This window comes from Nanorana parkeri, unplaced genomic scaffold (genome assembly GCF_000935625.1).
Source record: "Nanorana parkeri isolate BGI_ZX_2015 unplaced genomic scaffold, ASM93562v1 scaffold1176, whole genome shotgun sequence".
Lineage (NCBI taxonomy): Eukaryota > Metazoa > Chordata > Amphibia > Anura > Dicroglossidae > Nanorana > Nanorana parkeri.
In genome coordinates, this window is record NW_017307444.1 from 342,925 (window position 1) to 368,286 (window position 25,362).

Below are 25,362 nucleotides of genomic sequence, written 5' to 3' on the forward strand. Positions count from 1 at the left end.
ATACCTATTGTCGTTACTACAAACTGTAGTAATTGTCGTTACTACAAACTATATAAATCCTGTATAATAATAATAATGCTACTATCTAAGATAGGATTCCGCTAACTTTGGAGTGATTCCACTCACTTTCTGCTGTGTCTGTGGGACAGGAAATAAAAGGGAAAAACTCCCTAATGGGAGCCAGTTAACAAGAAAATGCCTAAGGGTGTGTTACCTCTTCCCTATTCCGTTCCTTATTGGCTTACGATATACTTTAAAGTAGGGATGTTCAGATACCAGTACCGATACTTGGCATTTTCATGAGAACTACCAGGGTTGCAGCGGTTGCAGCTGGGACCTGGCTCTGGCGCTCCACCACTGTCCTGAAATCATTAGTCTGTATTGTTTTAGAAAAGCTGTCACATGACAATAAATAAAAATGTGTCAGTACTTGGACAAGTATCAGTATTTGTACTTGTAAAAATGGTATTGGTGCATCCCTAAGATATATTTATTAAAAAAAAAATAAAAATCATACATTAACACCGGGAAGCACAAATCCCAGGAGCTCCGTATGATCCTTACTAATGACAGCTGCCTCCTAACTTTTGAATTTTTCTATAGTCTAGTCTTGGAGCTGGAAAAGTATCTGTACTGGTAACAAATACGGTACTTTGTATCCGAACATCCCTACTTTAAAGGATAACTTCGCCTTTGTCCTTTAAAAAAAGCCCCCCCACCCTCCTGAGTCCAGACAGCCTGGACTTATACTTACCTTCAGAGCAGATCCACTAATCTTACTGCAGATCTGGACCCTGCTGACTCATTTTCATTCTGTACATGTGCACCAAGGACCGATTATTCGTATAGAAAAAGCCGTGCTCTGAGCAACCGCTGGAGCCAGCTAACAGTATGATCACCCTTAGAAATTAATGGGGCTGCGGAACGCATGCACATAATAAGGAGCTGAGGTTCTCTTTTAATGTCCCCATGATCTGTAAGAGTACTTTATGTCAGCTTGCAGTTTGTAGAAGTTCTGGGGTACACTTATACAGGTGAAACTCGGAAAATTAGAATATCGTGCAAAAGTTCATTTATTTCACTAACGCAACTTAGCCGTCTACCAGGAGATTTTGGAGCACTTCATGCTTCCTTCCGCAGACGAGCTCTATGGGGATGCTGACTTCATTTTCCAGCAGGACTTGGCACCTGCCCACACTGCCAAAAAATTTCTGAGATTGTGGATCTGGGTTTTCATGAGTTGTAAGCCATAATCATCACAATTATGACAAATCACGGCTTGAACTATCTTGCTTTGCATGTAATGAGTCTATCTCATATATTAGTTTCACCTTTTAAGTTGCATTAGTGAAATAAATTAACTTTTGCACGATATTCTAATTTTTTGAGTTTCACCTGTATAACAGCAGTTTGTATCCTGCACTGGGCTTTATTTTGAAATGGGAGGAATTAGCAAGGAATTGGAAATGTTCCTCCTGTGATCTTGCATAGGAGCTTCAGCACTTTCTTCCAAAATGGTAACATCAAATTATGGTAATGAGGCTTTGCTTCAGATGGCTTTGCTTCAGATGTTTATCAAAAGCTGTGCCAGACCAGAGACAAGCTACATTCTGTGGATGGACCATGTGCAAAGACAATATAACAGGCATCTCCTGCAAAGATCTCCACCCAATACTGTTTCTTTGGCTAGATGCCAAAGGAATCCCGAGAAAACTAATATAATGTCAAGCTATGTGTACTTGGTGGTACATTTTTCTAAAGTAGGGCTGCAGCTGTACCTGCATGAAATGCTGGAGGCCCTTTTACAGCAACTGGAATCTAATGAAAGCGACAGGTAAAGGGTTCACTGCTGACAACTGTATTGTGTGGAAGAGCTACTGTGTTGCCAAGAACCCGCTGAAGCAAGATATCATCTGAGTCAGGCTTTATTTCCTACTACAGAATTTAATATAGCATTATTTTTCAACCAAGAACAAAAGGCAGGTAATAAAATCACACTTGTCATTATAGTTGCATAGCATTGTAAATTTCCCCCAGTGATATCCTGTGCTCTGCAACACAGGATTAGGTCTTAGTCCTATTAACAGCATGAATATCAAATAAGGAATTTAAAGCTCAATTGTTCCTTCCCAATGGTGGCAGCAATCAAGTCAGGATGGATCAATGTAAATGTTAATTATCTAATTGTTTTTAATTTTCTTAATGTTCACCCAGCCACAGCAGAAAAGTCCTATGCAGGGCTGGATGCTGCAGCTAAAGATCATGGCTCTATGTGTGAGAGCAGTGGTCTATGTGTGGTGGTCCAATATGCCCTCTTCTTCCCCTGCCTTGTCATTACTGCTGTGCTAGCCAGAAATGCTTGCTCTCCTTTGTCAGCATTGCTGATTATAGCTCTGTAGTGATGACAAGACGGGAAGGAGAGCAAGTCAGGCTTCCCTAAAGAGGCCTCTACTCTTACACAGAGAACTGTGGTCCTGAGCTACAACTTCCTTTCCAGGATACGATTTTTCTGCTGGGGCAGCATTACATAATTAAAAACAATGAGGCTATAAACACTTACTCTTCATCCTGGCTTGATTGCTGTCACTTTTTCTAAGGTACATTTGGGCTTTAGCTGTCTCTATTGTAAAACACATGAACAGAATACAGCTTTACTGAGTGTGTGCATTGTGAAAGCATTGACTCTCTGGTGTATATTGTATCATTCCCAGGCTTTATGGGTTCCTTCTGTGAGGATAAAGTAGATCCATGTTCTACATCCCCCTGCCTCAATAACGGGAGCTGTTTTTCCACCGGCTTGTCATTCTCCTGTCGCTGTAGCCCAGGATTCACAGGTGCTACCTGCGCTCAACTAGTGGACTTTTGTGCCCTGAGCCCCTGTGCTCATGGGATCTGCCGCAGCATTGGGACAAGTTACAAATGTCTTTGCATACCAGGTAAGATTGTACAAGAATTCAGACTATTAAGGTATCTGTAGGAAGGTGTGAAATATTTGATGTAACAGCAAAGATCAAATAAGTACATGATAATCAGATGAATGGTTGCACGGACTAGGTACAAAGCAAAATCTCCAGCATTTAACCATTTGATGAAATGCCCATACATATCAATAACAAAGGCTTTAAAAGAGATCATTTATGAAGGTTCTACGAATGTCTGATCAGCTTTTAACAAACAAGCATGTCCTTGTGTATGGAACTAATAGTTATTAAATCAAACTTCAAAAAGTCAATACAAAGAGCAATAATGATGGGCAGTAATCCCTAGCAACCAATCAGGTTTCAGTTTAATATAATTAGATCTGATTTCAAGGACAAAGAAGCACTGACTCATCAGACCTCAGCTATGGTGGACTAATGAAAGCTGATTACCAGCAAGTCCCCAGCTGTCAGAAGATGGTTGCTAAATGGAATGGAAGGGTAATGGCTCCTTGGCCTGTAATGTTTTTAAATATTCTGTCAATTCTAAACTATGCAGAGATATTCACATACTCTGTAAATGTTGAATGCAGTGTTAAGTGACCTTTATTGCTTTGCGAATTCCAGCAATTTGGTACACGAACGATTTTCTTGCCATCTGCCCTAGTTGCATTTATACAGTATAATTTCACTATGCATTAGTAAAAATTGCTCAAAGCTTTTGTTCCTAAAAAAAGAAAAAACAATTAGAATGTAAATAAAGCACTCATTTCCCTTAGTGTCCAGTTCTCGACTTCCCATACTCTATGCTGATTCCACACCTCTTTTTAAGACATAATGGATTCAGTGTGATTTGATCCCACCCCCTCTGAAGTCAGAAAAGTTTGATTTGATCCCACCCTCTCTGAAGTCAGAAAAGTTTGATTTGATCCCACCCCCTCTTCAGGCAGAAAAGTGTTATTTGATCCCACCCCCTCTTCAGGCAGAAAAGTGTTATTTGATCCCACCCCCTCTGAAGTCAGTAATGGGTTATATGATTCAACCCCCTCTGAAAGTCACAAAAGTGTTTTTTTGATCCCACCCCCTCTGAAGTCAGTAATGGGTTATATGATTCAACCCCCTCTGAAAGTCACAAAAGTGTTATTTGATTCCACTCCTCCTGAAGTCAGAAAAGTGTTATTTGATTTGTTTGGGATAGATGATTGTTACTGAACGCATCTATCCTGCCTACAGGGACAATCATCGATCCTAAATTACATGTGACTGTACCATGTACGATTACATGCAGACTGCCACTTAGAGATGCAGCCGCATCTGAACAAGGACACCTGGGGTTCCTGCCGCAGGAATCTGTAGGTTCTTACTGCAGGAGTTCCTCTGTGAATGAGGCCTAAAAGTAAAACTTGATTACGATGTCTACACAAGGGAGGCTTTTACAGGTAAATAACATGCTTTAAATATGTGACATGTATATACACTTATGGAATGGGTTTTTTATGGTTTTTCAAATGAATGGTCTGGTGACAAGGTCTCTTTAAAGCTTTGTGGACTGATGACAGACTACTGTTGGGCAAACTGTGCCAGCTCACCTTCAAGGCTTATAATAACCATTTTTAACCACAATAGTTTATAACAGCCTGCTGAGGATGACCAAAATCTTTTCACAGCACTGAAACAGAAACTTTCATGTCATCCTAATTAGAAATCATTTTGTTGCAGTAATATTATAGAACCAACATAAATGCAACTGATATTTGTTTTTTACATTGTGTAAATGAGAAATCTGGCTCTACTCCTACAGGCTTTGTCGTAGATTTTATTACAAATCAGGTACGTGGGTAGAGACTTAGCAGCCAGGTCCCATTAATAAATGTTGCAGTACGTTATTTGTTTGCTTCCTACGCACTTGATTCCCTTATTATTTCATACATTAAATCAGTAATTTTGGTATTAAACTGCAGTAAAAATTTCATTTCTAATAGCAGTTTAGTCGCCTACTATAGTGCATGCTTGTTAAAGCTACCTGTTGTGCTCAGCTCAACACAAAGCTGGAGCAAAGTCCTCTAGTTAAAAGTGAGCACCTGCAGAGAAGCAAGGACCACTTTGAACACAGATGAAACAAAGATGAGCGTTTCAAAAAAATACTCGGGTGAAAGGTGAAGAGCTGCGAGTAGGCAGTTTACTGCCAGCACTCACTAAAAACATGAACATACACAGGAAGGCACATTGATAATCACCCGAAAATGGCTTTATAATTTTTACAGGCAAATACAACTCCGTGCTGAAAAAAGATGGGGGGAGGTTTTTAAAGTTTAATTCCAGCTAGGGCAAAAATGCTTAAATGGATCCCCCAGCAGCCCATAAAAATAAAAAAACCGCGCTGGCTGCTATGCTTGCCTCCTCTTCAGCGCTCAAAGAGATGCTGGAAGGTTAATTGGCTCCTGTCTAAATTGGCCCTGTATGCAGTAGAGACCTTAGGTTGTAAGCTCCTTGAGGACAGGGATTGCTGGGAATGTGCAGTATGTAAAACATTGTGGAAATTTTCGGCTCTACATAAATAACTGTAATAAATGAATCAAACATAAATCAAATCTGTTTTGTGTGAGCCAAAGGCATTAAGGCTCTGCCCCTGCCCTTGACTCATCGGAGAATGCTGCAGAGAGTGGTGCCATGTATTTATGTGACATCACTCTCTGCAGCATTAAGTGCCTGTTCACACGACGTCCGTTTTGTGTGCTGACCTGATCCGTACGCTCCTGCACTCAAAATGCATCCCAATGTATCCCTATGTGTTTTATGGGCTACAGTTCTCACGTGCGCAGTCCGTTCAGGTTACGGCAGAAAAATACTGCATGTCACATTTTGTACGGTCAGGAAATGCAAACGCGTCAAAAATGCACTGCACTGCTTACATCTAGCATACTAACAGCCCCACTCCAGCAAAAAAAAAAACAAAAACATTTTTTTTCTTTTTTACTGGAACGCATTAAAAACGCGGCCAAAACGCACTGCATCAGTAGCACCGCGTCTGCAGATCCGGACCTGATCAGGACCTAATTTCCATAGGTTGGAGTTTATTTAGGTCTGATCTCTGTTGTGTACTTTTTTATTAATAGATTTACCATTTAACTGCCAGCATTTCTGTGATTTTTATCTTTATATTGGATTCCAGTCCTTAAATGCTTGTGCTGCCTTTATCTTACAGTGGTATCATTTTCAATGACTTATCCAGCAACATAACAGATTTTGGTGTTCATAGGCATTTATGCATTTGGTTATGCATTTTTAATGTAAACTTTTGTAATGTCTGTAAATACATTAAAATGTATCTAATGCAGCCTTCCTCAACCAGGGTAACATGCCCCCCTGGGTTTCCTTCTTGCTCCCTAAAGGGTACCTTTTAATTTTTCTCATGTGAAGGGGGATCTTCCAAAGAGGAAAGAGGGGCTCCTGATGTGAAGAGGGCTCTTGATCTGAAAGGGGTGCTCCAAAAGTGAAGGGAGCTTCTGTTGTGAAAGAGGGGCTCCTGATTTAAAGGGGCACTTCTAATGTGAAAGGAGGGCACTATGATGTGAAAGAAGGGGGCTCTGATGTGAAGGGAGCGTCTAATGTGAAGGGGGCTCTGATGTAAAAGAGGGGCTCCTGAAGTGAAGAGGGGGGGGGGGGGGGCTTCTGATGTAAAAGAGGGGGACTCTGTTATGAAAGAAGGGGACTCTGATGTAAATGAAGAGAGCATCTGATGTGAAGGGGACTCCTAATGTGCAAAAGGGGGGTCCTTATGTAAATGGGAGAACCCCACAATGTTGTTTTTACATAGGGTCCTCCCTTAGAATCCATACTATACACCCATCTTTTTTTATTTTTTAGACTGGGGTGTCTCAAGATTTGACATAGTTTTAAAGGGTGTCATGAGTGAAAAAAAGTTTGAGAAACACTGATCTAATGTATAAAGTGTTGATGGGCCATTTGCCTTTTCTGTGCATTATTAAAACCAAGCATATTTGCGTCTGTAGTGTGAGACTGGGTATCATTTTTGTACTACCGTATATACTCGAGTATAAGCCGAGATTTTCAGCCCATTTATCTCATCTCAAAAAGTTGGGAGGTCATTGACTCCTGCTCAAGTTTTCATTTACATATTTATATTTTTTAGCAATCCAAGGACAATCTGTGGGGTTAAGGAGCTAAGGATACTTTCTGCTGTACCATCAGGTTGTATTTCATGAAAGGAAGCCTAAACTGACAACCTGAGAAGTTTGCCACTGAAATCAAGGACTTTTCAAAGATCTCAAAGCCCAGTATTTTGTTTTGATCAGACCAGCAGGAAGCCAGATGCATTAAGATTTCTGTCTGATTTTACCGTCAAACAGAATAAGTCCATAGTCTTTTGGTTTCACCGGAAGGCGATTCGACCTTGAGTGACCTTTTTTTTTCAGTTGGCTTCTGAAAGTGACAGATTTTTATTTTATTTATGACAGGATCATTATTTTCATATGTAGTAAGAGCACATTTTAACTACACGTCACTGCAGTGTATAGAATTCATATGAGGTGCATTTCTAAGTAAAAACCTGAAATAAGAAGGAGCTATTATAAAGTAATGTAATTATGAGGCATGGAGTCTCATATATGGAAAGAAAGGCCATTACATTTAGAGTATAGGACATTCCTATCTTAGAGATTATAGTACAATAGCTGTTATACTCTGCACGCCCGGGGCCCGCGCCCCTGCTGCCCCCCCGGTTGTTACGCCACTGATACTGTGTATCCCTATGCTAAGTGACAGCAGTTGTTCAATAAATCCCTCTATTCTTTTACTTATGTGGCATTGATATATGTCACAGAGCTACACAGGCAATAGGCCTTAGAAATAACAGTGTTTCTACTTTAAAACAAAGAGGGCCTCATCCCATAGATTATAGAAAAATGTACCCTGTATAAATATCAGCTTGTTAAGGATTTTGGTGAAGACTCAACATTTTATGTTTTTAGATACTTGGAGACTGTGGCTGACAAAGATGCCAGAATAGTACTATATGATTTCATGAACATAAGGGACAGTCGGCAACTCTTAGTCCTTTCCCTAGAGAAACTTGCAAACCAAAGCAGTAGCATTATCACACACATTGAACTTACTTTGTGCAAAGGTGGGATGAACATATAGACTCCGAGACAACAAGGCACTGGTTGGGTAGGAATCCAGGACCTTGATCATGAAAGCACCAGTGCTAGCCATTGTCAGATATTTGAGCAGATTTACTAAAGACGTTAAAGAAGTTGAAAAACCCTTTTAGGTAGTGAGTTCTGCCAGGATCATCACTTTAATGAGGCAACCCAGTGGGCTTGGCCCAGTGGGAGATTCCTCCATCCACACAGTTTAGCGTAGATGGGGGAATGTGTTGCACTTTTTCCATCTGACTATAGAAAATCTATAGGTCTATGGTCAGCTTTAGTTAGAGTGGTGACACAAGGAAGTGCATATGCACAAGGCTGAGTGAAATTGTGTCAGTTCATTGAGTAAGTACATCCTATAAGCATCTTTAACCCCTTCGTGACTGACGACGTACAGTGTACGTCGCCAGCATCGGGGCTGTTTAAACAGACTCCCGGTGACTTTTGCCGCCGGGAGTCTGTTTAAACTTGTAGAGCCGACTGTCGGCTTTACAACAGAAGCGATCCTGGCGACTTACCTGTCGCCAGATCGCTTCTGCGTCCCAGTGCAAAAAATGAAAAAAGGGCCTCAGTCATGAAGGGGTTAATAAGCATGTTTAAAAACTTCCATATCGATGTGAGTATGAACTGGGATGTGGGATAGAACTTATGGAAATTCAACATAGAAATACATAATTATTTTTAAATCTTGACCATAGACGCCCTTTAAGAATCATCACTCACAAATTGTTTGAATATTCACTTCAATTTTCCAGTCATGTGAAAAGCAAGTTCCATTTCAATTTACATAACCAGTCATGTGCAGATGCTTTTCACAGGATCAGATAATGCAAGTGGAAATCCACGCTTTTTTAGTGAAGATTCCTAACGTCTTTAGTAAATCAATGTCACTATTGGGCTGGTTTTTTAAAGGAGTTGAGAATTTTCACACAATAAATTGTATGGATATTCACTTCCATTATTCTTTCATGTGAAAAGAAAATTCCAGGGGACTTTGAACACCCAATTATGTGCAGATGAAACAAGGAAACAGGAATTTGCATTTCACATGGCTGGATAATTGAAGGGAAATTTCACATAATTATTTATTTATTTTTAATTTATTGCTATCCTCCTTCCGTACCTTTATCTACTGTATATTGTTGCTTCTCTTGATTCATGTTAAATGTCACGTGTTAGCACCTTCAATAGCATGTCATTTACACCAATTCCTAAATAGGATGAATGAATCTAAGAAAAGGAAAAACTTTGTGTCAATTATGTGAAAAACATTCACCAATGCTTTATTACCATCTGAAATGTTTCAGTTATGGTGTTAAAGTGATCATGACCTAGTCTAGAATAGTGTCTAAGCTAGCAGCAGTGCCGAAGTCTGTTTTCAATTACCTGTGTTAGTCTTGTCTATTACGTGTCCTGTGGGGTGTCCATGGATCTTAGGCTCAGGCTGTCCACAGGTTCTGCACTCTTCTCCAAGTGGAGATGGAGCTCTGCCCCCTCTAAGTCCTCACTCTTGGTTGGGTCATTCAGATGTCACATTCCAGAGCCTTCTCTGGCATTTGACAGGATACAAATAACTCACTAGGGACACAGGGATCAATGTAAAGACTACCACAGTTACTTTCAGGTAGCAGAGCATCAGAAGCGTAGCAAGGTCAAGAGGGCAAGTCATTCATTAGCGCCCACCCCCCACAAACCAAACCATAGTTCAATCGTGATACACACGATCCATGCAGTCTGAAGGATGGAGTGCCACAGACTGATAGAAGAAGTAACCTGCAATGTCGTCGGTTACCAGGTCCCCCCAAGTTAGGGCCCCATCCCAGCTGCAACTGCTGTGACCCTGGTAGTTCTGCCACTGTATAGAGGACTACAAATCCCAGCAATTCATTATACAGCTATGCAGAATACCACCAGCTATAGAGGACTACAAATCTCAGCAATGCAGAATACCATCATCTGTGGAGGACTAGTGCTGGGTCCTGTACCCTGGTCCACGGTGCCAGGGAGCTCTGGGACAATTCCTCGGCAAACTGGTAGCACATGGCCCACACCTGCTCTTCATTGATGGGCTGCTCCTAGGTATTCATGAAAATGTCCCACACACCCCCCTGAAAAAATAAGTAAAAAATAATAATATAAAAATTAAAAATAAAAAAAAGGTAAAATCTATTGTTTTATTTATTTTTTCACTTAACTTTATTGCTATCACACAGGAGCTAACAAGCCCTGTGTGATAGCATTTGGAGGTGACAGGTTCTCTTTATTGAACCTGTCACCTCCAATACAGGAGTTCTAGCACAGCACTGGGCCGGAACTCCTGTGACAGCTGAGTGGAAAGCTGCTAGTACAGCTCCCCCCTCACTGTTTACACGGAGCAGAGCAGAGAACGGACGTTCTCCGCTCTCCTCCCTGCCTCCCCCAGCCTGACAGGCAGTGACTTCCCCGCTCTGCATCTCCAGCCGGCGGCAAGAGGTAGCCGGTGGGGGGGATGAGGGGGACTTCATGTCGGGGGGGCGCCCAACGCCCAGGAACTTCATGTCCCGGGCGATAGGAATCATCCCTGATGCCCCTCTGCTCATACCGGCGCTCCTGGGCGCCCCGCCCCCCCCCGCTAAGCCATTGCAGAGCATGCCTGCAAGCACTGTTGTCTGGTTTTAGGCCAGGTCAGATTCACACCTACTTCATAATACTATTTAAGGTGGACATATAGGTAAAATCTTAAATCAGTAAAACAAAATGTAACTTTATCATATCATTCCCATTAAAGGAGAGCCATAGAGCACTTTGCTACAACTGACAGTGCCTAGGCACACTCTATTCTTCTATCCTCACAAGAGCCTATCAGGAGTTTGATAGGCATATCCCACCCACTCTTGCTTTTGATTATTGGATCACATTGATTGTGTCATCAGGGGGCGGAGTCTAGAAATACCTGTTCCACAGAGACTGTGTGCAATGGATAAAAAAGTAAAAGGCAATTTTCTGAGGGACCATTCTTCTTGAATGCTGTCCCAATGCTCAGAGATATATCAATATATCAGGAAGAATCAAACTTGCAAATGCTTGTTATGTTGAGTTGGTTTGTCTGTTGAAGGGGAAGATTGCGACTTTGTTAACAAGCAACAATACATCATTAAAGCAGCTATGGAAACCCTAAATACCAGACCCACCTGCTGGCTGCAAAAGTGTACATTAAGGGTATATATTCAGTAATATTTGTGTGTGTGTGTATATGTATATATAGATATGTATGTGTGTGTGTATATATATATATACACACACACACACACTTGTTTTTATATTGTTGTAGATATAATTTGGGATGGCTATAACACAGGTGTTAAATGTTATTTGCTTCCCTTATCTTAATGAGATGATGAGATTTACCTTTGCTTCCTGTTCTATATGACCCACACCAGCAGGTCAGAAAGTTGAGGAAATATCCCTATTAGGCCTCATTCACACGAGAATCGGCCGGCACGTACAGCTCCGTGCTGTGTGCACGGCCGTATCAGGCAGCTCCCGGGAAGGACAGGTGCTGCGTGTGATTAGTACACGCAATGAAGAGCAGGTGTGGGCCATGTGCTACCAGTGTGCCGAGGAATTGTCCCAGAGCCCCTGTCCTCTATGGGAGTACGCCACCCTACGCTCACCCGCTCAGCACGTTGGTGCGGGTGTCCGTACTCGTACGCTGGCAATACCCTGACAAATGTGCTCTCCTCCAGTGCTGACCGCACTACGCTGTCAGTCGCCATTCCATCCATATCATCTGCTGCTTTTTTCAGTTCCCTCATTGTTCTCTTTGATCATTGGGCTGCCTCTAATGGTAATGAGCATGCACACAGGAGTTACATTGTCCTTGGCACCCGGCTCAGTTCTCGGCATACTGCAGATGCTGGGAAAGGCCCCAGGGTAGTATACTGCACAACGCATGTACAGCACAAGAGATACAAAAACTACTGGAGGTGAGAAGCAGCTGGCTTTTGCAAATCAAAGCGCAAAAATATGGCTGGAGCTGGGCTTTAAAATGAACTGTAAATCCAGATGCAATATTAATACCGCTTGTAATGATCATTCAGAACAGCATGCAGTTTTCCTTTAATTATTTTTTTTATGGCTAAACTTTTAATTGGCATCTGAGGGTAAGCTATATTTTCTAGCGGGAATACCACTGAAATGAACAATGCTTCGTAAATCAAGTGCCGTATATGTTTTATGCATTTTTTTATTACTATGTCATTGCATTATCCATGAATTTACTATAAATGTCTTTTTTATTCTGATGTATTTATTCTCCTTTCCCCTGGAAATTATTTTCCTTGCCCTTCTTCTTATCTATATAATACCGTTATTACCACCATTAATCTTTTTCTACCCCTGTACGCTTGTCTTCATTTTTAGTTGTGCATTTAATTAAAGCTGACCATAAACATAAAGATCGGTGTGCATGGCCTGATGAACTGATGAGAAGAACTCTGCTGTAACCAGATCCTGTCCTATAGCTTCTAATGACAGAACTGTCTAGAATTACTGTGCCTTCTCGGTTCCAAAGCTAGAAAGTCTGCTAATATGATCTTCTAGACCAGTCACCCAGAATAATTTGTTGTCTGTGCCCATCCTGCTTTAAGATTATTGCGGTCAATTGAGCCATGGTGTGCCTGTGCCCAGTCAAATTTACATCAACAGGGGAACATAACTTCTTCTCCTGATTTCAGTCCTTATTTATAGTTCCTGTTTTTCCTGTGTCTGTTATAACTAGGGATGTACCGATACCGGTATTTCGGTATCGTGAACGAGTACCGATATTTTTTTTTTTCAGTACTCGCCGATACCGAATACTGGAGTACCGGAAGTGCCATTCAGGAAGCCAAGCGTCGTGTAGTGACTCACCACCTGGCTTCCTGATTAGCCAGGCAGCGTGTAAAGACTCGCCACCGGGCTTCCCGATTAGCAGGGAAGCCGTCCCCATCTATATAATACGAGAAAGCATGGAGTGACGAGAAAGCATGGAGCCGGCTTTCTGGCCAATCAGGAAGCCGGGCAGCGTGTAATGACACGCTGCCTGGCTTCCTGATACCGGAAGTATCGGGCTAGGCATTGGAGTATTGGGGCTAGGCATCGTACCAGTACTCGCCGAAATACTTGGCACCGATACCGATACTAGTATCAGTATCGGTGCATCCCTAGTTATAACCATGGGGACACTATATTATATATACACTACAAACAGTATTTTGTCTTCATTTGACATTTTAAACTACAGCTGGGATGGCTGTCTGCTTGTATACTCTTCCTGTTACATTATGGACAATTAAAGAATCAAAGAACGGGTAAATTTATCTTAACCCTTGCACTGGGGCTACACCACACTGCAAGGGCTAAGTGCTCGTTTTCGTCTAGGAGCGAAAAAAAACCCCAAAGTTATACTTACCCAAACCTCTAAGACAGCTGGCTGTTAGACCAGACCCTGGAGCCTCTCTCCCTCCACTCCAACGATCGAAGGTTCTGTGAGTCATTACATCTAATTCAGTGTATAGGACACAAGGGACATTCCATTGCTGGAGCGGAGCAATTAATTTCTTCTGAACGAAGAAAATATAACATCTTATGAGCATGGATGGAGGAATCTCCTGCTGTTTCTATTGTAGTGAATACTCAAACAGAGTTTGCAGCTGGTTGGCTGCAAGATACGTTCGGCCGAAAATTTATCAACACGCTACTTCAATCAACTGATCTAGGGAAACCGGGCAGAAGGGTGCCGACAGGGCACCCACTTTGTTACTTTCAGCCGGTTCATCAAGAACTGGCTGAAATTTGCACTGTGTAGAGCCTACTTAACACTTTCTAAAGCTGTGCATTCATTATATCCCAAGCTACTTCAGTGCAGCTGGTTTATAGATTAGGAATTAGAAGAAAGTGGATGAAGAAGTTAGAAGTGAATTGGGGGTGTAAGAAAATGTAAGAGGAAAGGAAAAGGGGAAAGAAGGAAGCAGAGAAGAAAGGATAAAACATGGGACCACTTCCTGTCCCACAAGGTGACAAATGTATGTGCTTCATATGTATATCAGGTCATGTAGAGGAATGTGTCAAAACAGAGATAATATTCAACTCAGTGTTCCCAAACCTATTTACGTCTTTGGATTGTGTCATAGAGAATAGCTATGCTACTTCCCAAATGCTCAAGGATAGAATGTTCTATGCTTCGACCACTGTTTGTTTAATGGCTGTTAAGTTTTGGTTTAGTAACCTTACCTGCATTTTAGTGCAACTATTTGGCTACATAGTATTTGAGGCTGAATAAAGGCACAGGTCCATCAAGTCCAACCTATTGCGTGTATGTATGTGATTGTGCATGTGTTTGCGTGTGTATGAGTCCATGTTTGATCTTGTTCTTAAGTGTACCTGTACCCCGGTATGTTATGGTCTCTAAGGAAATCGTCCAAAAGCTTTTTGAATGATTCAACACTCTGGTTGTTCGGCAAGGTCGATTTCTAGTTGTCTTTTCTAGTACTAGTTGGTAAACTACTGTCCAAAATTTCTGACTTAGGGCAGTGCCACCAAATATGTCTAAGGTGGTTATCCACTAAGCAGCTCAGTGAATAACCCAGCAGTAGTGAACTGAGCTTAACGCCATTCGGCTAGTCACTTTGGCCCTGTACGGCAGATTTCAGCCATACATCGGCTAAAATCAGCCATACATTGGCTGCCTTAGGGGCTATTGTGAATAGCCCCGTACAGCAGCCCTTCGGTTCAACTGAACCTGAAGGGGTCCGGCAGCCAAAGCTTGATCCTTTGGCTCTTTAGTGAATAACCCTCTAAATGTACCTTTTCTGTCAAGCCTTTTATGAGAGACACATTTTGCAGCACAAACTAAGACCAAGTACCAGGAAGGCAACATTTTTTAATTGGGTTCATTGCATTTACATTTATAGAGCCCCGAGAGGCATTGTTTCATATCTACTTCCAACCCTCTCTATCTAGGTGAAACTCAAATTCCCATGTGGAACATCACTGTCTTGGTTCTGGAGATTGGGGTTGAGTAGTATAAGACCCTGTGGTTAAGACAAATATATTGAGAACTCAATAAAGTTCACATTGGGGACCATGGTTGCTTTATAGATTTTTTTGCTTTAGTGCAGTAATTATGTAGTAAAAGCCAACATAGACACTAACTCAACTATATACTTAGTAGAACCGGTTTGGAATGTAGCGAGGAAGCCAAATAAAATTGTGATCAGTGGAGCTCTTCACAGTCTAAATAGTGCTAAGTGGTTAGATACAAAACCAGAACTTATGATCTGTTTTTTCACTATGAGTAGCCTTGCTTAACCACTGAGTCAGCAGCTCCCAGTATGCAAATAATGTTATCTGAATAATAATCACATCTAATATATAGAATGACAAACATGATAGTCTTTTGTCAGTTTGAGTAGACATACAGGTCACTTTGCTGATATTACAAGAGCAATAATTGAGAAGGAGCTGTGCAGTCCAAGATGATGATGTCAAATGCAATCACGTAATTGTAGCTCTGAGACCCTGCTTAGATGTGACATTGTACCTCCACTTTGCAGTGTAACCTTTCAGAAACGTCTCCATCATGAGTGGATTGTCCTTGCCAGTATTCAGCATTTTTGTACAGTCTGGTTGTCATTTAACCCCTTTTGTTGCTAGTCATTGTGTTTGGAGGCTCCCTCATACAGTACATTGGTATGAAAGGTTGCTCGGTTAGCACCCACGCTGGGTCACAGTCTTTGTGCCGGTTTGCAGATTTGCTCATGAGAAGAATGTTAAGCAGGATGGATTAGTTGAAAGGCTTGGCTGCATTTTGGGGGCTCAACCTTGTAAGACGCAAAACCCCAATATAAACATTTAATAGCCACATAGCTGTGCGGTTACTTTATCAGACACAAAAGTGCGACTCTTCTGCTTTGTGAAAGCTGCCATTTTTCAGACAAAAAGAGATACAATACCAAGTCTGTCCTTTGTGCTTTCAGAGATGCTGCTTACAGTTCTGTCTCCTGTAGAGATGCAGTATGAAAGCAAGATAATTTATAGGGCTTCTACCACCTAGTGGTCACAGGAGATACTTTCATATTATATACTGTTCTCATACAATTACAAAAGCAAAAAATATAGGTGTCGCCAACAGAAAGGAAACCTGTATTGAAGGAACTAAGGAGGAAGCCATCGCTGACTTCTTTCGGATAGGTGTCTGGCTCTCTCTGATTGCAGTACCGACCTGGAATAAGTATGCAGCAAGTGAAGTCAGAGGAAAGTAGGAACGTCAGAATGTTTGATCTGCATACCTATTCTAGCCCAGTGAGACACAAAATACTGGAGCTTTTGGATTGGCATAACAGCCAGGTAATGAGTATTTTTAAAAGGAGAGTTCAGCAATGGCAGCTGACAGTACAGGTTTCCTAGGAACATGCAGTGCACTTACAGTTTCTGAACCTTACGCATGATTTTTTGTACATTAAACCATTACTGATATATATATATATAAACATTAATCAGGCAATGCTTTAAAAATGAAATTGGCTTGTGCAGGGCCAGATTTACCATTATCTACAGTAGGCACATGCCGAAAGCAGTGGAGGCAAACTTTTGGCTTTTTCCCTATAAAGTTATTGCGCATACATTTTTTTACATCATAAGGAGGAAAAGTCATTGCATAAGCTTACTGACACATTATCACAGTATTCCAAGCCAGGTTAGGACCATGAAACAAAGAAATGTTCTGTATAAAAGCAGCGATCTAACAGAGGAGTGTTATGTAGAGTTCCAATAGATCGCTCCTTCAGGCTCTAGTAATGAATATCCTGCCCTGGGCTTAGAGAGCCATTTCAAAACTATTGAAGAATGGGGTGATGCACTTTTACCTTGTATCCCCTTGTTACCCCAAGTAGCTGGTGCAATTACAGTATACACTGCATATACAATATCTATCATATTTGGTATCTAACAACTTGTAATTTAATTCTGCTAAATAATATGCTGGTTGTCTAATTGTAAAACCTTGTCAGATGGAAATATAGATGTGCCAAGGATAGTTGGTAGTCAGGGTGTGTGCATGAAGGGCTGGGAGCATTTCCAGTTGCCTACCTGGATGAAATTGCAGTGTTCAGCCCTACATGACAGCCCTACCACAAGTTCTGGACAAACTGGCAGTGACTATTTTGACAATCTTGTGTTAGACAGGCATGACAAAAGCCCAGGACTTGGGAACCAGGTAGGATGAGGCACCCTAAGACCTAAGACAGGGAAGTGAAAGGCCATGATGGCCTGGCCTACCCCTCAAGCCAAAAAGCATGTAATGTCATTCTTAGGGACATCTGGCTACTATAGGATATTTGTGTGCAACTATAGTGCTTTAACCAAATCCTTGACGTGACCAAGAGGAAACTGATTATGCTGGTGTCCTGGATGCCAGAGGATGAGAAGACACTGGCCAATGCTCCTGTACTACAAGCCCCGCTGAATTTTATCCATCAGTTTCTGTTGCAAACTAATGCTTCTGCCTATAGCTTAGATATGGACCTGGGCCAAATGGGTCAGTCAGGAGAGAAAGATCCCATCGTTTACCTGAGCAGGAAGCTATTCCCAGGGAGGTAGCATATGCTACCATCAAGAAGGAGTGTCTTACAGTTGTGTGGTGGCTGCAGAAGCTGCAACACTACCTGCATGGCTGTGGCTTCACAGTGATCACTGACCACAATCCACTCAGCTGGTTAAATCGTGTTGCTGGGGAGAATGACAAGCTACTCCATGGAGATTAAATCATCAGCAATGTGATTACAGCAATATAATTTCACCATACAGTGGATTATCCAGACAGGCAGAGTCAGCAGAAGTTGATTTTGTTGGAAATGTGCTTGTAAAACCCTTCCATGCAACCTCCTAAAGAAGAGTGTGATGATAATGAGATCTGATAAATCCCGAACTATGTGGAGAGAATGGGGAACTTCAGATCAGAAAGTGTACAGACCATCAGCTGTCAGCCTTCAGGGGACCTCTGACCCTGTGATTGTCTCAGCAATGGCAGCTACCACATTTTAAATTTTGACAGGTCCCTTTACATTTTTGTTCTATCAGCAAATTGTGTCTTTTTGTCTCCACAGTTTACAGTAAGCATATACTGTATATCTTTTGCACTAATTAATGATAGTATTGCTGACCTTTTTTAGATAAATGCTTATTGAGTGTTATGCTTTGTTCCAGTATAAAAATATATAAATGTCCAATAAAATTGCAGAATTTTAATTTGCATTTTAATCTTTACCACAGGATACCATGGACCATACTGTGAGGAGGAATACAATGAGTGTTTGTCAGCCCCATGTCAGAATGGAGCAACTTGTAAAGATCTGGTTAACGAATACCAGTGTTTATGTCCACCTGAATATGAAGGTAAAGTATGACTCCGCTGTTATAATTAGTAGGGGCCTGCCTCAACCGTTTATTAACATATTGAGTGTACCTGTACTCCATGTACTACTTCTACATTTTTTAAAGAATAAAGTGAATTAATTTACAGAAATGACAGAAAAACAAATCAAGGCAAGGGTGGGCCCTTCCCCTACACAGGGGTTTTTACAGAATATAATAACACACAAAGCATTTAATACAGGACACGATGGTAAGAACATTCTTAGGTCAAGTGGACAAATAGCAAAGTATTAGTCAAGGATGTGGGTAGAGCATAATCTAGTTGAAAAATTGGTCACCTCTGCACTGCAGAGACAAAAATAGGGAAGAGGAGAAAGACTGGTGGACCCAGCCGGCACCAATTAAATAATTGAATACCACTGTTACCGCAACAATTCACAAGGCAAAACAATTATTGTAGTTTTGGAGGAAAATTAAAATGTATTCAAGCGCTCCATGTTGCCATAAAATCTGAGTAGCATTTGTAAAGGTGGGATGTCAGTTCCTCCATCCACCTTATGTGGTTGAGTTCACATATCCACTCTTGGTTCTGCAAGACTGAAGTTGGCTTCCAATGTCTAGGAATTAAGGCCCTACCTGCGGAAAGAAAAAAGCCTTTTTTAATCGCCTTAAAGAATCCCTCCAGAGTCATGTGTCAGCTTGTCCCTGTAATTTGAAACCATAATCTGAAAATGGACTGCCAATAAGGGTGGATTTGTTGGCAGGACCATCAGATACATAGCATGGTGCCCTCTCTAGTCCCATGTCTTCAGCAGCAATCAGACAAAGATGAAAGCACTCTATGTAGGACAGCGGGGAGCTTCTGTACCACCTGGTTAGAATCTTAAAATTCCTTTCCTGCTTTTGGCTCAATAGGCTAGATTTAAAAGTCAAAATTAAAGATTTGTTCCAAGCCACATCCCACTCTCTTTCCCACTTCCTACTATAGAAGGAACAGTTAGAGAATGTATGAGTCAGAAGAATGGTATAAAGCTGAGACTTTCCTTCATGGGTAAACACTTGAATCAGCCATTCCACTGTCTAATAAGAATGCACTAGTGGCCACTAAGCCACTAACATCGGAAGTCGGTGAGCTAAAGCATTGGACAGTCAGGCCACAGTAAAACAATAAAGATAAATCAGTGAGGGGCACAGATGAGGCTTTTTTGGCTAATAACGGTAATAGCAGACATTGTGGTGTCTCCTTTTAATGCTTTAAAATGAAATACTGTACAAGCAAACTTTAAAGCTGTTTTAGGGATATTTCACTTCAGGACCACATTTAACATACTGTTTTTATGGCATAGCTTCTCAATACTGAAAACCAATGGCATTTCCAGAAGTAAATATACAACCTGCCTGCCCAATGTCCTGCAGATTTAACAACTCTGTAGTGTGAGGGCGTACCTAAATGGCTTTAAATTGAATGTATTAATTAGGTAGACGCTCACACTTTATGGTCACTGCTAAATCTAAAGGTGATTGTACACTCAGGGTTGTGATTTGTATTACTAGTCTTGGGATTGTGCCTGACAATCAGTGTGTTACTAGAAAGCAGTGCATCACTATCTGATGAAGGATCATGTCTTATGCTGGCCATACATATAACATATGTCATAAAAATGAGTGAGGTCTTTTTTATGCTTTCAATTTTTTTTTTATTTATTATTTGTTATTTTAGATTTTCATTTTTCTGTGTATTTCTTTCTTTATTCATATTATTCTTCAGGGAGAGCACAAGAAAAGTTAGAAAATTAGTATTATTATTCTTCAGGATTTATATAGTGCCAACCGGTTGTGCAGCGCTTTACAATATAAGGAAGACATTACAATCACAATACAATTCAAGACAAGTATTTGCATGACTTTTCAATATTTGTCTGTAGGTAGCTTTAACCTGAACTCTAAGGGGGAAATTTATCAAAACCGGAGCAGACAGATCTGGAGCAGTTGCCCCTGGCAATGAATCAGCTTCTCTCTTCAGTTTGCTCAGGTAAGATTTGAAAATGAGACAGAGAAGCTGATTGGTTGCAGTGGAAATCTGCTCCAGATTTTGTCTGCTCCAGTTTTTATAAATTCCCCCCTACGTTTATATGAATCACACACATTTCTGTAATCATTAACACATCATTACGTTTATTTTAAATTCAATCAGTGTAAGTACCTGAATATGGCCTGAATGTATCAGCCTCTTGTAGTCCGTGTATAGCGGGGCTGGAGTCAAATCCAACCACTTTATTACTTTTCCTTTCGATGTCCAGTCACGGGCTAGGGCGGGTCCAGAATGAGCTGGGCTCAGAGGATGGGAGTTGAATGATCATGACCATCAGACTGAAGACATCTAGCTGCATGAATAAAGAATTGGGGGGAGCAGCTCTAGATCGAAGCTGAATATTGCAGCAAAAACTGTTTATGTTATTTTATATTTTCAGCAGTTGTTTATTTCTATCCTATTTTTGGCCGAAGTTCTGTTTTAATGTATTGCAATTTGGGACACCTTCATACTTCACTGTTCCAGTTTTGATCCATCATGTTGCTGTTTTTTGGCCAGAACTAAGCATGTTGCACACTTTTAGAACTTTCACGAGAAAAAATATGAATGAATGATAAGCACTCTTAGATGAAAGCATTACGATTATTTATGTGATGACTCAGAAAATGTTAATTTTTTTCTAATGTTAAAATTTAAACCCATGGAATTTAGATGTACTGGCCACATTAAATAATGAAAGCCGAAACAACAGAACACATTGGATGGTAGAGTGACCCATCAGTGATTAGTAAGCTGTAAGCAATTGCCTAGAGGAGTGGAGGCAGACTTCAGTCTTTCTTCCTGATAGATGGGGCCGCCACTTGTCACTGCATGGTGGAAGGCAAAGCTTTCCTGCTCATTAGAGGCATTTTGAATGCATTACTTCACTGCTAGAGGGCAGTGTCTCACATGGAGATCGATCACGCAGATCGGCTGACAGTCTTATTAGCACCGCATTGACCGCCGCTGGATGCTTGTTTTACTTTATTAGAACAGAGCCTTGCCGCAGTCATTAGCAGTAGCTGAAGGTGATTTTCACTAAGCACATTGTTAAGCGATTGCTAAGAAGCAGTCGGGAAATAAGTGGAGGTCAGAGAACTCATATACTAAAGAACGGGTTCAATGTTCTTAACTATTATTTGTGGCCACATTGCAGCAATGACAATGCTGAACGCATGTCCCTTGGGAGTCGAATTAGTCTTAAAAACAGTGTGTGCACTTAACATGCAAATGACTGAAGGAAGATACCTATTCATTGGCATGTTGAACACAATAAAGGAGAGCTCTGGGAAAATGAAAAATGTACCTTTGCACTGCAAGGGTTACCTTCTCACTTTGTCTACGGGGCTCAAGTAAAGCAGTTTTACTTAGCTGACCCTCGGTCCCGTGGCTGTCAGCAATCACCTCTCTACACTTCAGCTATGCAATGTCCCCTGGTGTGCTCACGTCTAATGCAAGTCAATGGACTTGCATTAGATATGATAACACCAGAGATCCTTACACCACCTTAGCCCAGGGAAGAAGAGGCTGCAGGGACCTGTCTAGTAGCTTGGAGGAAGCCAGTATCAGGTAAGTAGATCTGCTTTATTCCAGCCCCTATACCAAAACGAGCACATAAGGCACTGCTAGGGTAGGATTTTTTTTTATTTTGCCTAAGGTTCTTTAAGGCTGTGTTCACACTATGTGCAGTGAATGGCATTGTCCACAGTAGATCAACACCAGTCACCACAAAGGCACATAGAAAACCATTGTTTTTTATGTGCCTTGTTCACACTGCAACATTGCCTTCAGGTGAGATGTAATGCCTAATTTTTCGCACCAGAGCTCCCCTGATGGCACTGCACCACAGCTCTGCTGTGCTAGATAGATGTGAATAAAATGTTACTTTATTGAAATGTCAAAGTTGAACAAAAGGTGAACAGTGCATGGCTTTGTTACAACACAAGGCGCCACCCTCTACCATTGGCACAAAATACACACTAGCCCGCATGCTAAAATGAAGCACGCAGGCATTTGTGAACGGACCCTAAAGGAATTGTGATATGTAATCCAACTGAACCTTATAGATCTTGGGAATTGTGGGATCTAATCTTCCCCAGACCTCTGCCAATCAGCTAAGTAATAAGAGATACTACTTTGAATAGGGATAATGCCAGTGTAGTGGACATGTTTTCATTATGGGCATGTGATCAAGATGGAAAGTAGAGGGGCTCAGTCCCTATTCCAAACACATACTCCCTTCCCTCAGTAAATGCTTTGAGTATCAGACAGAATGGGTAGAGCAGTACCGGTTGTCCTGACTGTACTAGTGGATCTAGTTGATCTAGTAATCATTGAAGTATGTATAGGTATCTGTATACCAGTGGGAGGCAACACTACTAGTACATTCAGTACTGCAGAGACTTCTTATGTTATGTTTAAAGAGGCACGGAGCTGTGGAATCTGTATCCCAAAAAAAGAATGATAGGGGGCAAATGACTTGTCAACAGTGTTGCTTCCCTGTTGGTCTCCCAGTTAGTATTTCCCCATTACTGACCTGCCAAGGCTTGTTTTGCCTCCTTATGTCAGATTCTCTAGCAAGAACAATAGTGAGCAGCACCTTATATCTCACACTGCAGATAACGGAAAATTGTATCATACTTACCAGTAATTTTCCTTTCCTGGTGCCTGTCCATGGCAGCATACAAACGATAAGCTCCGCTCCTTATCCCCACCCACAGGACCAGTAACAATCTATAAAAAAGAGAGAGAGAGACTCCCCCTGCATTCTTGTAACTATGCGTCGACAAACAGGGTGGGTAGTATGCTGCCATGGACAGGCACCAGGAAAGGAAAATTACTGGTAAGTATGATACAATTCTCAGTTTTCCTGGTGCCTTTCATGGCAGCATACAAACGATAAATAACAAGCTGACAGGGTGGGCAAAAGCGACGCCAAAGAAGACACTCCATCCAGCAAAAGACGCCTGGACAGACCGTCTCCCAGAGTCCACTGCTGGCAGAAGGCCCACGGAAAGCCCGTAATGCCCAATGCAATGGGTTCGATCTGAACCCTGGCCCTCGAAGCCCACGAGGTTGCCACAGCTCACGTTGAATGAGCCCACACCACATCCGGTGGCCGCCCACACAGCAGACAAAAAGCGCTCTTTTAGTCTGTACTCACCCGTTCAGTGGTCCCCTACCTTAAAGCGAATGGCGGTTCTTGCAATCATGGTGAACAGCTCATGCCGAAGGAAGGAAGGAAGCAACTATCTGGCAGGGATCTGCAGTGAAGGCTGCACACAGCAGGACAAACTCCAGAAATGCGTGACAGCAAAAGACAAGAGCCAGGCCCAGTGTGATAATATGTCAACCTGCCTTCTCTGATAGATCTCAACTGCAGATACACAGGTCAGTGGTATGAGCAGGTAATGTGGTATGTGCAGGTAATGGGTTTGAGTCCTGTATTACATCATACAGCCAAATAATAAAGTCACTGAGGAAATGCGTGCAACGCAGGTAATGGTTTAGAGACCTGTATTACATCATACAGGAGTACAATACAGTCACTGCGGCAATGATGATGCATTAAACGCAGGTAAGGATTTGAGACATGTATTACATCACACAGCCAAACATTACCATACATCGGCTAAAATCAGCCATACATTGGCTGCCTTAGGGGCTATTGTGAATAGCCCCGTACAGCAGCCCTTCGGTTCAACTGAACCTGAAGGGGTCCGGCAGCCAAAGCTTGATCCTTTGGCTCTTTAGTGAATAACCCTCTAAATGTACCTTTTCTGTCAAGCCTTTTATGAGAGACACATTTTGCAGCACAAACTAAGACCAAGTACCAGGAAGGCAACATTTTTTAATTGGGTTCATTGCATTTACATTTATAGAGCCCCGAGAGGCATTGTTTCATATCTACTTCCAACCCTCTCTATCTAGGTGAAACTCAAATTCCCATGTGGAACATCACTGTCTTGGTTCTGGAGATTGGGGTTGAGTAGTATAAGACCCTGTGGTTAAGACAAATATATTGAGAACTCAATAAAGTTCACATTGGGGACCATGGTTGCTTTATAGATTTTTTTGCTTTAGTGCAGTAATTATGTAGTAAAAGCCAACATAGACACTAACTCAACTATATACTTAGTAGAACCGGTTTGGAATGTAGCGAGGAAGCCAAATAAAATTGTGATCAGTGGAGCTCTTCACAGTCTAAATAGTGCTAAGTGGTTAGATACAAAACCAGAACTTATGATCTGTTTTTTCACTATGAGTAGCCTTGCTTAACCACTGAGTCAGCAGCTCCCAGTATGCAAATAATGTTATCTGAATAATAATCACATCTAATATATAGAATGACAAACATGATAGTCTTTTGTCAGTTTGAGTAGACATACAGGTCACTTTGCTGATATTACAAGAGCAATAATTGAGAAGGAGCTGTGCAGTCCAAGATGATGATGTCAAATGCAATCACGTAATTGTAGCTCTGAGACCCTGCTTAGATGTGACATTGTACCTCCACTTTGCAGTGTAACCTTTCAGAAACGTCTCCATCATGAGTGGATTGTCCTTGCCAGTATTCAGCATTTTTGTACAGTCTGGTTGTCATTTAACCCCTTTTGTTGCTAGTCATTGTGTTTGGAGGCTCCCTCATACAGTACATTGGTATGAAAGGTTGCTCGGTTAGCACCCACGCTGGGTCACAGTCTTTGTGCCGGTTTGCAGATTTGCTCATGAGAAGAATGTTAAGCAGGATGGATTAGTTGAAAGGCTTGGCTGCATTTTGGGGGCTCAACCTTGTAAGACGCAAAACCCC

At 41.6% G+C, this 25,362-nt stretch overlaps 1 protein-coding gene across 1 annotated transcript in view; it reads left to right on the forward strand.

Moving 5' to 3' along the window:
* DNER (delta/notch like EGF repeat containing) overlaps positions 1-25,362 on the forward strand; it is a 169,196-nt gene that overhangs the window by 118,555 nt on the left and 25,279 nt on the right. Inside the window, exons 8-9 of the mRNA XM_018568368.1 lie at positions 2,712-2,936; positions 18,380-18,502. Of these exons, the coding sequence (XP_018423870.1) occupies positions 2,712-2,936; positions 18,380-18,502 (348 nt within the window). The remainder of the gene's footprint in view (positions 1-2,711; positions 2,937-18,379; positions 18,503-25,362) is intronic.